The following is a 14,902-nucleotide window of genomic DNA, read 5'->3' as shown; positions in this document are numbered from 1 at the left end:
ACGCGACGATCTTTTGATGACACTGATTAAGTTACAGTCAGTTATTATGATGACCCTGATTAAGAACTGACAGGATTATGCAATCAATAACTGTTTTATGATAGTTAAATTAGTCGTAAATCACTTTGTTTTTAGCACGTTGGCGGTAAAGCTACATGTAGCCTTTATGGAAGAGATTATTGAAAACGGTCAATTAAACGATAATTATTTTAAAAGGTTGTAATTATTTAAGATCTAGATCGATTGTCACACATATTTTAAATTAAAATGCTGAATGCCTTTGCCGACCGACCCATGAAAATTGACCAGACTCCAAATATTTTATATTGTCGATTTTATCTACAAGATTTATTTTATTCCTTTAAGGATTCATTTAATTATTAGATAAATGTTTAAGCTTTAGAATGATACCAAATTAGCAAGAATCTAAATCACGATGACCAGGTTGATTCTTCGTATATAGTAAGTCTCCTAATTCTGGTCACCTCGGGAACGCAATAAATTCACGTGCCGAACTATAGATGCATTACCCGTATACATGTATTTACCTCCCTTAGAAAGCTAGACGACATTTGCCGCAAATTAATACAAGCGAGTGAACAATGTTTAGTCTCGGGAAACTACATGTATATTATGATATTTTTGCATGAAACAGATGAATACCAATGTCACGGTGTATGTCCCGGACAAAAGGTAAAAATCCCGGAAATTTTAACTCAGAATCCCGGAAACGTTCCGAAAAATTATGGCATGTATGATTATGGACATTACACGAGTTATGATGACAGGCTGACAGACAACAGATAAAAATTTGAAGTAAAACATTGAAGCCAATATCGACGATGCTAAAAAGAAGATAAACAAGAGGGCCATGAAGGCCCTGTATCGCTCACCTGACCTATTGACCTAAAGATCATCAAGATTAACATTCTGACCAAGTTTCATTAAGATATGGTCATAAATGTGGCCTCTAAAGTGTTAACTAGCTTTTCCTTTGATTTGACCCGGTGATCTAGTTTTTGACTCCACATGACCCAGATTCAAACTGGACCTATAGATCATCAAGATTAACAAAATTAACCTTGAATTCTAAGTAAAAGGGCGCATAATTCATACAAAATTGGTGCCAGAGTTATGGGCCTTGTGTCATATGATGTGGGAGATAAGGTGGAACAACATTTTTTTTTTTTAAGTCTGAATCAAATCCACTTAGTTGACAGGGGTGTGGAATTCCTAAATTATCACAAAGTTTTGGACAAATTCGTTGTTACAACTTCGTCTGCCAACAAAATGGAAGTCAACCGTCAAAGCACAAAGAGCTCGCTAGTACGAGTCAGAAAGTTTCATGTTTTCTAACAGTCAGAAAGTTTCATGTTTCCCCACATGGCTTCGCATGGCATGATGGGCAGTCTTTTAGGCATTTCTGTTAAATGTTTGACTGCCTCTCGGATGAACACAAGCAAAAGTGTCAGAAGCTTAATTATTGAAACAGCTACAGTATTACACTTTATTATGTTTGCTTTTGTTACTACCTGCAGATTATTGTCCAAAATAAAGAACTATTTGCATGCTTAAATGTTGAAAATCCGAGCAAGTAAGTTTTCACTGCAGACAAGTAGATTTTTAAGTCTCATTTGTCCATGGACAAGTGAAAAATAATGGGATTTCCACACCCCAGGTTGAGAACTGAGATGGAGTGAAAGTGTATCAAAACTTAATCCTGAAATTCTAGGTACAAGAGGGTCATTGACCCTAAAGCGCTCACCTGTGTACAAGGCTTCAAGTGTGTCTGTACAGAGTTAGGTTTCTTCTATGTTAGCCTATATTATATACATGTCACACACATTTTTTAACCTAGGGCAATAATTTGAATGATTACGACAGAAATTACAAATCTGATATCACACGCCAAATATCAAGGCTCTAGCTATTGTTGATTCAGAGAAGAAGATTTTCAATGTTTCTTATATAAAAGCCTAAAGTACATGTCAATTACAGGGGCATGGCCATTTTTTTTACCTTAGGGTAATAATTCGGACAAGTATGGTAGAGAGTTAAATCCTTACATCACATGCCAAATATCAAAGCTCTAGAGAAAAAGACTTTTAAAGTCTAAAAACCTATTCTTAACCAAAAAGACCCTCATGTTTAATGAACTGGAACCATTTGAACAATTTTGAAAGAGGGCTATCCAGACATCATTTGTGTAGTTTCATCAAAATCCATGCAGTGGTTTTGGAGGAGATACTGTTTAAAAAATTGCTGATGAAAAGTGACCACGCCCACCGGCGGCCATGCTTTTTGATGAATCAGAAAAATTTGAATACTATTTGTAGAAGGTCACACAAGAACCATTTTTGCGAAATAATTTTAAAATCGGACTAGCAGTTCCACACAAGAAGATCTTTAAAGTTTCCACTATATACATCGGGAAAAGTGACCACACACTCTGGCGGCCATGTTGTTTTACGAATCAGTATAATTTGAACAATCTTGGTAGAGGGTCACACAAGGACCATTTGTGTGAAATTATTCTAAAATTGGGCCAGCAGTTTCATACAAGAAGATTTTTTTAAGTTTCCGCTACAGGCTGTCTAGCATACCCTGACAAAAAATTAGGGCTAATTTTAGGGCAATTTGTACAAAAAAATAGGGCTAAAATTAGGAATTTGGTACAATTTAAAGGAAATTTTAGGGCTAAATTTAGGAATTTTCAAATTAAAATATGGACTTTGAAGACCATGTAATGTGCTTACCTTTATGTGATTGACATAAAAGTAACTCACAAATAGTGCTTTATTTACAGAAAAGACGTCTACCAGCTTTCCACTGTTTTCAGCTATTGTTGGCTGTATCCTGGAAATAAACAGAAATGAGAATTAACTACTTTGACTAAAAGTACACATTAAAAAGAGCACAGTGTCACTAGCTATACACTTACTACGTCTGACTGTAAAGAGTTTAATTATGGCCTCCTCTTCTTCCCTTATAGCCATCACAATCCACACCATATTTTTTTATTCTTTAATTTTTTAAACAATGAAACAATGCCAAAAAGTAAGAAATGCTGTCAATTGAGTACAGTGTATTGCCAGCAACAGTGCATATCAGAGTACACAAATGAGAGTGAACTAAGACAAGTGTTCAACAAACTCATAACTATGATTAATTTGTACAGAAATTATAACACACTTATTACCAACAAATACATAGTTTTACAACATTCAGCATGGACATCAGGTACTTGATATACTTAGAAAATACAAATTAAACCAGCACAGGTCATTAAATTAGCAAATTCACAAAAACTGTTTCCAAGCCATACATTTGTTGACATCAGTGCATGATTGTGAGAAAAATCTCAAGAATCCTCTTCTCTTCACCCTTTTCAGCTATCACATTCCACAATAAACAATTTGTTAATTTGAAGCATTGACAGCTCAAAAAAAATTGCAGTGGGAACAAATATACATCTAATAGTCTAATAAAAATGTTGATGGGCATCAGTTACGTATTTGACTAGAAACTTGTATAGCTTGCAAACAATTAACATACATGTATAAAGAATAAATCTGAACTGTGATCACATATTACCTAATTATGAAGAACAGGCCAAGTAAATAATCAGAATTTGACCTGATTTGTTATTATGTCTACACCTATATACACCTATTAACTAGGTATTACTTCTGCACTGTGTGTATGCTACACTTCGAGTGAAGGAGCACTAAATATCCCTCAGATAATCTTCATTGGGAAATAGATCTTTCAAGTATCACAATTTACCTTCAGAAATCCTATCTCTGTCATCTAGTCACAACCAATAACAAGCTGAACACATGGATCCACTGGTAAACTGCTTTGAACTGTGCTAAACTGTTTTTTTCTGAATTAGAAGAACTTTTAAACAACATTTAAAACATTTTCTCTTTTTGATCATTGCAAAAATGTTTAAAAATTAGGAATCTTTGTGAAAAAATAGGGCCTTTTTAGGAATTTCCTTTGATTTTTTTAAAAAAATAGGAATTTTAGCCAAACTGAAAAAAAATAGGAAAAAGTAGGAATTTTAGGGACGCTAGACAGCCTGCCGCTACATACATATAGGGAAAAGTGACCACGCCCTCTGGTGGCCATGTTTCTTGACAAATCGAAATAATTTGATCAGTCTTGGTAGAGGGTCACACAAGGCCCATTTGTATAAAATTATTTTAAAATCGGGCTTGCACTTTCACACAAGAAGATTTTTAATAAAGTTTCCACTATATACATATAGGGAAAAGTGACCACGCCCCCTGGCGGCCAAGTTTTTTGACGAATCAGTATAATTTGAACAATCTTGGTAGAGGATGACATAAGGACCATTTGTGTGAAATTATTTCAAAATCAGACCGTTGGTTTAGGAGAAGATGTTGTTTGAAGATTTGTCTATTTTTAGCTCTGGCGGCCCCTATAAGCAACCAAGCGGAACCGTTTGAACAACTTTGGTAGAGGACCACCCAAGCAACACCCAGGCCAAGTTTCATCAAAATCCATTCATTGGTTTTGGAGGAGATTAAACATAATTCTTCACGACGGACGACTTGATGCACGCACTGACAACGGACACAGCGTGATCACAATACCTCACCTTGAGCACTTTGTCCCTAGGTGAGCTAAAAAAGGGGGATAATTCATGAAATATTGGTGCAAGAGTTATTGCCCTTGTGTCATATGATGTGAGTGATGATGTTGAACAACAATTTCAAGTTTGAATCAAATCCATTTAGTAACAACTGAGATATAGTAAAAGTGCATCAAAACTTTAACCTGAAATTCTAAGTAAAAGGGGGGATAATTCATTAAATATTAGTACCAGAGTTATTGGTCTTGTGTCATATGACAGTGCTCCAGCTAGCTATTTACAGCAGGGCGCATCGCTGCCAGGCATCCTGCCCGTTTTACAACCATTCATTTCTTTTTTTAGCCAAACTTCCCTTTTTTGCCTCAGTGATTATAATACACTGCTTTATTGCCCCTTTTTATCGAGTGATACACGCTGGGGGGCATTGACATAATTAGCAAACAATTACCTGCTGTAATCGTGCCCCAGGCAGACCATGATATTTTAGACTGCTCCAGCAGCATTAAAATCACTGAACCTTAGTGTTAAAACAGTTTGCAAACCAGTCTGAAATCATTATCATTTCGCGCCACCTGTCAAAGTGTACTTTCGTTTTCGGTAATATAGTCGTAAATACCCCTTTATACACAACTGAAACTTAAGTCCAGACAACAGACATTTAAATCTAATTAATAAAAATCGATCACAATCAAATTTAGATAGGAAAACATTTTGATTTTATCGTTTTACAAGTTTTTGAAATCGAAAGTAGGCTGTCGTCTGCTTGGTGAAATTGCCGATTTTTCATGAAGATTTCTTTGAAATTAGTTTACTAAGATGTAATGACAGGGTACACTTTCATGTCAGATACTGTAAAATGCTGTTAAACTGTCTTTGCATCATAATAATTTTTCAAAAATATTGTTTAAACTGGACATTCGACGACTTTTAGAAACAAGAGGACCATGATGGTCCTGAATCGCTCACCTGTTCCCACATGACCCAGTTTTGAGTATGACGTCGTTTTTTCTATTATTTGACATAGTGACCTAGTTTTTGAGCTCATGTGACCCAGTTTAAAATTTGACCTAGATATCATCAAGATAAAAATTCTGACCAATTTTCATGAAGATCCATTGAAAAATATGGCCTCTAGAGAGGTCACAAGGTTTTTCTATTATTTGACCTATTGACCTAGTCTTCAAAGGTACGTGACCCCGTTTTGAACTTGACCTAGATATCATCAAGGTGAAAATTCTCACTAATTTTCATGAAGATCTCATGAAAAATATGGCCTCTAGACAGGTCACAAGGTTTTTCTATTTTTATACCTACTGCCCTAGTTTTTGATCGCATGTGACCCAGTTTCAAAACTGACCTAGATACCATCAAGGTGAACATTCAGACCAAATTTCATGAAGATCTATTGAAAAATATGGCCTCTAGAGAGGTCAAAAGATTTTTCTAATTTTAGACCTACTGACATAGTTTTTGACCGCAGTTGACCCAGTTTCAAACTTGACCTAGATATCATCAAGATGAACAGTCAGACCAACTTTCATACACATCCCATGAAAAATATGGCCTCTAGAGGGGTCACAAGGTTTTTTCATTATTTGACCTACTGACCTACTTTTTGATGGCACGTGACCCAGTTTCGAACTTGACCTAGATATAATCATGATGAACATTCTGACCAATTTTTATGAAGATCCATTCAAAAGTATGGCCTCTAATGAGGTCACAAGGTTTTTCTACTTTTAAACCTACTGACCTAGTTTTTGACCGCACGTGGCCCAGTTTCGAACTTGACCTAGATATCATCAAGATGAACATTCAAACCAACTTTCATACAGATCCCATGAAAAATATGGCCTTTAGAGAGGTCACAAGGTTTTTCTATTATTTGACCTACTGACCTAGTTTTTGATGGCACGTGACCCAGTTTCTACCTTGACTTAGATATCATCAAGGTGAACATTCTGACTAATTTTCATGAAGATCTTTTGAAATATATGGCCTCTAGAGAGGTCACAAGGTTTTTCTATTTTTAGATCTACTGACCTAGTTTTTGGCCGCATGTGACCCAGTTTCGAACTTGACCTAGATATCATCAAGATGAACATTCTGACCAATTTTCATAAAGACCCCATGAAAAATGTGACCTCTAAAGTGGTCACAAGGTTTTTCTATTATTTGACCTACTGACCTAGTTTTTGATGGCACGTAACCCAGTTTCGAACTTGACCTAGATATCATCAAGTTGAACATTCTGATCAATTTTCATGAAGATCTTGTGAAATATATGGCCTCTAGAGAGGTCCCATTGTTTTTCTATTTTTAGACCTACTGACCTAGTTTTTGAACGCATGTGACCCAGTTTCGAACTTGACCTAGATATCATCAAGGTGAACATTCTGACCAATTTTCATAAAGACCCCATGAAAATGTGACTTCTAGAGTGGTCACAAGGTTTTTCTATTATTTGACCTACTGACCTAGTTTTTGATGGCACCTAACCCAGTTTCCAACTTGACCTAGATATCATCCAAGGTGAACATTCTGACCAATTTTCATGAAGATCTTGTGAAATATATGGCCTCTAGAGAGGTCACAAGGTTTTTCTATTTTTAGACCTACTGACCTAGTTTTTGACCGCACGTGACCCAGTTTCAAACTTGACCTAGATATCATCAAGGTGAACATTCTGACCAATTTTCATAAAGACCCCATGAAAAATGTGACCTCTAGAGTGGTCACAAGCAAAAGTTTACGCACGGACTGACGGATGGATGACTGACGCTGCGCGATCACAAAAGCTCACCTTGTCACTTTGTGACAGGTGAGCTAAAAAGTGTAACTATATCCGGATATAAATTTTGGATACCCGGAATATGTCTATTACAAGTGCTAAACTTGCTTTTAGACTGTTGTAAGTTAAAAACTTTGCCTGATTTCATTTATTTAAGTGGAAGTTTAAACTTTATTTTCTGTATATAATATATTGCACGTATAAATTTATAAATATCAAGTAGCCTACATGGAGAAGATGTGTACTGAAATTGTAACAAGTAAAATAGGCCTAAACACATAGATATTGTTATTCAGTATGCAATTACAAAGAAATGTGACAAGTTGAAAATCAATGCTAAGTAAAATACAAACAGCCGAATTTTTAGTTAATAATTTGGTGCATTAGAGATGACAGACATAGCCTATTAAAATACCATACCTAAAGTGTGCCAAAAAACATGCCTAAATTATGCCAAATTCCATGCCTAAAGTATGTTAAAATGCACTGTATGCATGGACCAGTTATATTTTTCTCCCGGGGTAGCACGGTCCCGGACCGACCACCACCCCAGAAGTGCCCTTTTCAGTGCCAGCACCCTTCCCTTTTTTAATCCTAGCTGGAGCACTGTATGATGTAGGAGATGATGTGGAGCAACTACTTTAAGTTTTAATCAAATCCATCTAGTAATAACAGAGATAGAGTGAAAGATCACCAAAACTTTAACCTGAAAATCTAAGTGAAAAGGGGGGATAAATAGGGTTGGATATCGTTAAGGATGAAGCGGTCCGATACCTATACCTATACCAACGAAACGATACGGTATTTTTAACAATACCGATACCGATACCAAGCTTTGTAGTACATTACATAAGCAATGATTTGCTTAGTATTATATACACCTATGTAAGTAGATATACATGAAAATTTGCTGTGAAATATGAACATTTAAAGTTTGTTAATGGAATGTTGTATGTATTAGATTATGAAAGAGTAAAAAATAAACATATCTTACAGACTAGTTTTCCAAAATAAAAATCTAGAGCAGATACCTCGCTCACTATGCAATTTAAATCTATGAATACACTCACTGTAGTAATGCTTTTAAAGCTCAGCACTATCTAGAACTGGTAAACTGAACACTTATTAGCTTTCAAATTACCCATCTAACAAGTCGGACTCATTCTCACTCATGATAATCTTCGACCAGGTTGACTAGTAATGTTTTTAAAGTGCAACACTTTTGCAACACATTTTTAATTAAACAATAACCTTCAAAACACTTGAAACAACCAACATTCCAACAATAACATATTTCTAATGGTTCGCGAAAACCGACTATTTGTTACATAGGTAACAGCTTAGTCTCGTAACTTTTTATTAACATCATTTTTTTCATTGGTTTAAAAAGAATACTACAAAGAAAAGTAGTGTCGTATATTTTGAAATTAAGTATTGGTTTAAGTTGTTTAAACAATGGGAAAAGAAGTAATTCAGGTAATATTTAGCATACGAAACTATTCGCACGTTTTGCTCTCCATATTAATTCAAGGGAGGTTACTCAGAGCGGAATGTTGATCGCGTTATTATGATATTTGCTTAAATTTCTGCTTTATTTTGCCGCAGATTTTGTAAGAATTTTGTTTTTACTTTTATGGAAATACCGAAATCGGAACCGGTTCTTTTACGAAACGGTATATACCGGTACTTTTCGAAGTGATTATTCGGTATTGTACCGATGTCAGGAACCGGTATCCAACCCTAGGGATAAATTATGAAATATTGGTGCCAGAGTTATGGCCCTTACGTCAGATAATGTGGGTGATGATGAGGAATAACTGTTTTAAGTTTGAACTAAATCAGTCAAGTAATTACAGAGGTAAGAAGAAACAAGAGCTGTCTCCATAGGATGACACATGCCCCCGATGGCACTTTGAATGAATAGTTATGGCCGATGTTAGAGTTTAGGACCTGTGAGCTACGGACCTGGGTCTTGCGCGCGACACGTCGTCTTACTGTGGTACACATTCATGCCAAGTTATTTGAAAATCCATCCATGGATGACAAAGATATGGACCGGACACGCCCATCAATGCACTATCCTTTAACGTCTAAGTGTGACCTTGACCTTTGAGCTACGGACCTGGGTCTTGTGCACGACACGTCGTCTTACTGTGGTACACATTCATGCCAAGTTATTTGAAAATCCATCCATGGATGACAAAGATATGGACCGGACACGCCCATCAATGTACTATCCTTTAACGTCTAAGTGTGACCTTGACCTTTGAGCTACGGACCTGGGTCTTGCGCGCGACACGTCGTCTTACTGTGGTACATATTCATGCCAAGTTATTTGAAAATTCATCCATTGATGACAAAGATATGGACCGGACACGCCCATCAATGCACTATCCTTTAACGTCTAAGTGTGACCTTGACCTTTGAGCTACAGACCTGGGTCTTGCGCGCGACACGTAGTCTTACTGTGGTACACATTCACGCCAAGTTATTTGAAAATCCATCCATCGATGACAAAGATATGGACCGGACACGAAAATTGCGGACAGACTGACAGACTGACAGACGGACAGACGGTTCAAAAACTATATGCCTCCCTTCGGGGGCATAAAAAGAGAAAGTGTATAAAAATTTTAACCAAGGTGGGGAAGCAGAAAGACGCCGACGCCTGGTCGAATAGGATAGCTCTCCTTATACTTCGTATAGTCAAGCTTAAGTGTGGATGGAGAGGTGAAGGACGGCCGGACACCAGACAGCGTGTGATCACAATAGCTCACCTAAAGTATTTTGTGCTAAGGTGAGCTATTAAATCAAAGAGTAAGCAAGGCAGACTTATTGTTCTTGTACACTGCATTTCCTCTCAGTAGCCTCTATGTGCGAAGTTTTTAAAAAATCTATAATTTGTTAAGCTACAAGTGCACAGAGGGGTGGACAGAGACCACAACAATATTCCTTTCACCTTCTGTTAGGGGGATAATTCAAGCTGTAATGGACAGTTTTCAATGGAGGGGGATGTTCAATACAACAAAGTTTGAGGGTTCAAAATTTAAATGTATTTAACCTTACCAATACATGCATATTACTCTTCAAATGGGCATTATAAATTTCCTCGTCCAGACATGTCACATTGCAATCCTGAAAAACAAAAGCCACCAGAATTATAATGTGAAAGACTGAAGATAAAAAGTTAAATCACTGACTGAAAATTCTAAATCTATATTTCAACTTACTGCTTAAGCATGCAACATTATAGTTTTACTTTAGTCAAACTTCAAGTTAGAAACAACTCAACAGTATGGACATTGTACACTTGCAGAGTAGCAAAATAGGACTCCAAACATAATATTTTTTTTTATTAACTGAATTGAATCTGAAACGGTTGTTCAATTCTCCTAAAGCATGTTCAGATTTCTATTCAATTTAACAAAGCAGTCTGAAAGACAGCTATATCCCCCACCGCTGTTATTGATAGTGAAAGGGTTGATGGTATTGGGTGGAAGCCTTGACATTGTTAAGTATATTTCATAGTCCATGTATCCTTCAAGAGGTTTAGGAGATACAGAGCCGACACAAAATGTTACGGACGGACAAAAGGACCGACGGAAAACGGACTGAGACCATTCCTATAACCCCCCACCACTTGTGGCGGGGGATTAATTAACCAGTTGTCTCTACTGCTATTAGTTGTACTATGTTATTACAGCCCATTTTTATTTAAGAAATAGTTTAAAATTTATTTTACATTTAGAAATATTTCAAAAGCAACAAATGAAATCAGAACAAGAGGCTCATAGTGTTCCTAAGTCACTCTTCCGACTGTTTGACCTTGAATATATGTATGTAACACTGGATCATGAATAATAACACAGTGTTCAGTATTAATCATTTGTGTAGAAAGGAGCCACCATTTGAATTAATTTGGGTGAGGATTTTATAATGATGCTGTAAAAGTTTCAAAAAATTCACCAAGCACTGCTGATCATGAGAAAAGAAGTCATTTAAAGTTTGTTTTTTTTGTTTTTAGCTCTTGCGGCCCCTAAAAGAGGCTAAGCGTTCTCATTTGAACAATTTTGGCAGTTAATGAACACAAGATTTTTATTTTTAGCTTTAGAAGCCCCATAAAAGTGGCAGAGCATCCTTATTTGAAAAGAAGTTTGGAGACAACCTCATAATGATCCTAGAGACCAAGTTTGATGCAGATAAATCCTGCAGTTCATTAGAAGTTGTTGCTTGAGGTATTTCTATTTTCAGCTCTCATGGCACATAGAAGAGGTTGAATGCCTCCATTCAAATAAAAATTTAAATCTTACAATGTTGCTATAGACCAAGTTTGATAAAGACCCATCAAACGGTTCATCAGAAGAAGTCATTTTAAATCTCTAATCAGCAGTCACCTTAGTTAAACGGTCACTTTCAAGTCCTCCCATGAATTTTGTTCTTAAAAGTCTTTAATAAGCGGTCACCTCACTTCCGCGGCCAGTGGCCAGTAATTTATGTCCCAATTAGTCATTAATCCTTTATTTGTCCTGTGTTAGGCGGTCACACAAAGCGGCCGTATAATCTATTAACAAAACGCGATAACTGTGGCCTTTATTTACTAATACCGGATCAACCCATAACAATGAAATAGGGAATCAGGTGGACACATTACATGACAAATATCTTATATTGTAAAACTTATGTAAGTAGTGGCGTGGTGTAGTGGTTAATACGTATGATTTGCAATCTTACGGTGCTGGTTCGAATACAGGGCAAGCTTTTTTTTTTCAAATTTTCTAACATGTTTTTACCTGGAGAAGAATACAGGTGAAACTATTTTATCAGGATTTTATCATGCACTTATACTGATTACTTATTGATATTTTTCAGAGGATCTAACATTAAAATAGATATTAAATCTATTAACATTGCAAAATGAATAAAGAAACTCTTGCAAGAATGAAAGAAAAAATAAATACAAAGACGATATAAAAAAGACCTGCTAAAATAGAATAAGTAAAATCATTAAAAAAAATGAAGGGCTCGAACCTACCCCATACAAACATAAAAAGAATAGAAGTCCAACACACTATCCACTTGACTACTAATCTGGATAGATTGATGCATCATATTTAGAGTTAAGAATACTACAACATACAAATTAAAACCATTTATCCGAAAATAAACCTGCTTTACCTGTTTTTGGATTTAACCAAGTACCGTTAAAATAAAATTATCGCGTTCCATTAATACTAATCATCTATAACTTGTTTGTTTTCACAATATTAAATGTCCAGTTTGCACTTGATAACCTCCAAATGTGTTTCTCAATAAGCTGTAAAGTAAGCTCCACCCATTACTCTCATCCCTTAATCAAAATACGTCATTTGTTGCATCAGAAAAATAAATATCACCAGATTTGTTTGTAGTGAGTAAGCAATACTTCCAGTGTAAGTTGCATTGATTGCATAATTATGGCATAAAAGAATAAGAATCAATTGCGAGGTATTTAAAAAACCTGTTCTTTTACGAAGAAAAATGACCGTTGCTTTAATAAAAATGCAACATTATCAATCTTGTCTTTCTATGATTTGATTTCAAAGAATACGTATCATTATCATGGCTTGTAAACAGAAGTGCTTAACCCATTACTTCGTACAAGCGCAGGAGAGCACCCCTATTTATTTCTGCATGGAAGCCAACAAGCGTCAATATCCATCTCCATATGCAAGTGCCACTGAGCGCGTTCATTTTTGCCATCGATTTGTTTATATTTCCAAACGACTGACCCATACGAATAATAGTTCACTTTGTGCATTGACATCATATCTCAAAATCCCAGACATAAAAAGTACCTGTTACTATTTAAAGTTTAGGCACAAAATGACATCCAACTGTAGGACCCATAAGTCACATGCACTGTTATTTCCCCCAAAATTCATTGGTCAATATATAAATGTTTTATCCAGCGCCCTCTCAAAAATACAGTCGAAATTGTGCATTGATACGTAGGCCGAAGATCCAGGATGACACAACGTCACTGGTAATTTGAATATCAGGCCCACTTTTCAGCCAATTACATAACCCATAAAGCACGAGGACAGGTGCGTGGTCTCAAAGTAGTCCATTTATGAATGTAAACAAAATGACTGCATCAGGTAAAGATTTTTAACAACTGAAGAAATTGTAAACAGTGATACAGATTCAAATGAATCTGATTTTGATGGCTTTTTCTTGGAGTCCGACATTAGCGTTGCCTCAGACCTGTCTGATTTTAACGTCTCTAACCCTGTTGTGTTTGATGAATGGACAAGGAGATTCACCCCCATTACGTACTTACAACAAGAGGACCATCATGGTCCTGAATCGCTCACCTCTTCCCACATGACCCAGTTTTGAGTATGACGTCGTTTTTTCTATTATTTGACACAGTGACCTAGTTTTTGAGCTCATGTGACCCAGTTTTGAACTTGACCTAGATATCATCAAGATAAAAATTCTGACCAATTTTCAAGAAGATCCATTGAAAAATATGGTCTCTAGAGAGGTCACAAAGTTTTTCTATTATTTGACCTATTGACCTAGTTTCCGAAGGTATGTGACCCTGTTTTGAACTCTACCTAGATATCATCAAGGTGAACATTCTCACTAATTTTCATGAAGACCTCATGAAAAATATGGCCTCTAGACAGGTCACAAGGTTCTTCTATTTTTATACCTACTGGCCTAGTTTTTGACCGCACGTGACCCAGTTTAAACACTGACCTAGATATCATCAAGGTGAACATTCAGATCAATTTTCATGAAGATCCATTGAAAAATATGGCCTCTAGAGAGGTCAAAAGATTTTAATAATTTTAGACCTACTGACCTAGTTTTTGACCGCAGTTGACCCAGTTTCAAACTTGACCTAGATATCATCAAGATGAACATTCAGACCAACTTTCATACAGATCCCATGAAAAGTATGGCCTCTAGAGAGGTCACAAGGTTTTTTTATTATTTGACCTACTGACCTAGCTTTTTAAGGCACGTGACCCAGTTTCATATTTGACCTAGATATCATCAAGGTGAACATTCTGACCAATTTTCATGAAGATCCATTGAAAAATATGGCCTCTAGAGAGGTTAAAAGATTTTAATAATTTTAGACCTACTGACCTAGTTTTTGACCGCAGTTGACCCAGTTTCAAACTTGACCTAGATATCATCAAGATGAACATTCAGACCAACTTTCATACAGATCCCATGAAAAGTATGGCCTCTAGAGAGGTCACAAGGTTTTTTATTATTTGACCTACTGACCTAGCTTTTTAAGGCACATGACCCAGTTTCATATTTGACCTCGATATCATCAAGGTGAACATTCTGACCAATTTTCATGAAGATCCATTCAAGGGTATGGCCTCTAGAGAGGTCACAAGGTTTTTCTATTTCAAGACCTACTGACCTAGTTTTTGATCGTAGTTGACCCAGTTTCAAACTTGACCTATATATCATCAAGATAAACA

General features: G+C 36.2%; 1 protein-coding gene across 2 annotated transcripts in view; it reads right to left on the bottom strand.

Annotated features, from left to right (window-relative positions):
• The window catches only part of LOC123532336 (uncharacterized), a 316,884-nt gene that overhangs the window by 243,368 nt on the left and 58,614 nt on the right, over positions 1–14,902 (bottom strand). For both annotated transcript variants that reach the window (XM_053517493.1, XM_045313748.2), the window contains exon 4: positions 10,479–10,547. In XM_053517493.1, the coding sequence (XP_053373468.1) occupies positions 10,479–10,547 (69 nt within the window). The remainder of the gene's footprint in view (positions 1–10,478; positions 10,548–14,902) is intronic.

This window comes from Mercenaria mercenaria, chromosome 11 (genome assembly GCF_021730395.1).
Source record: "Mercenaria mercenaria strain notata chromosome 11, MADL_Memer_1, whole genome shotgun sequence".
NCBI lineage: Eukaryota > Metazoa > Mollusca > Bivalvia > Venerida > Veneridae > Mercenaria > Mercenaria mercenaria.
This window is presented reverse-complemented; position numbering and strand designations above follow the sequence as displayed.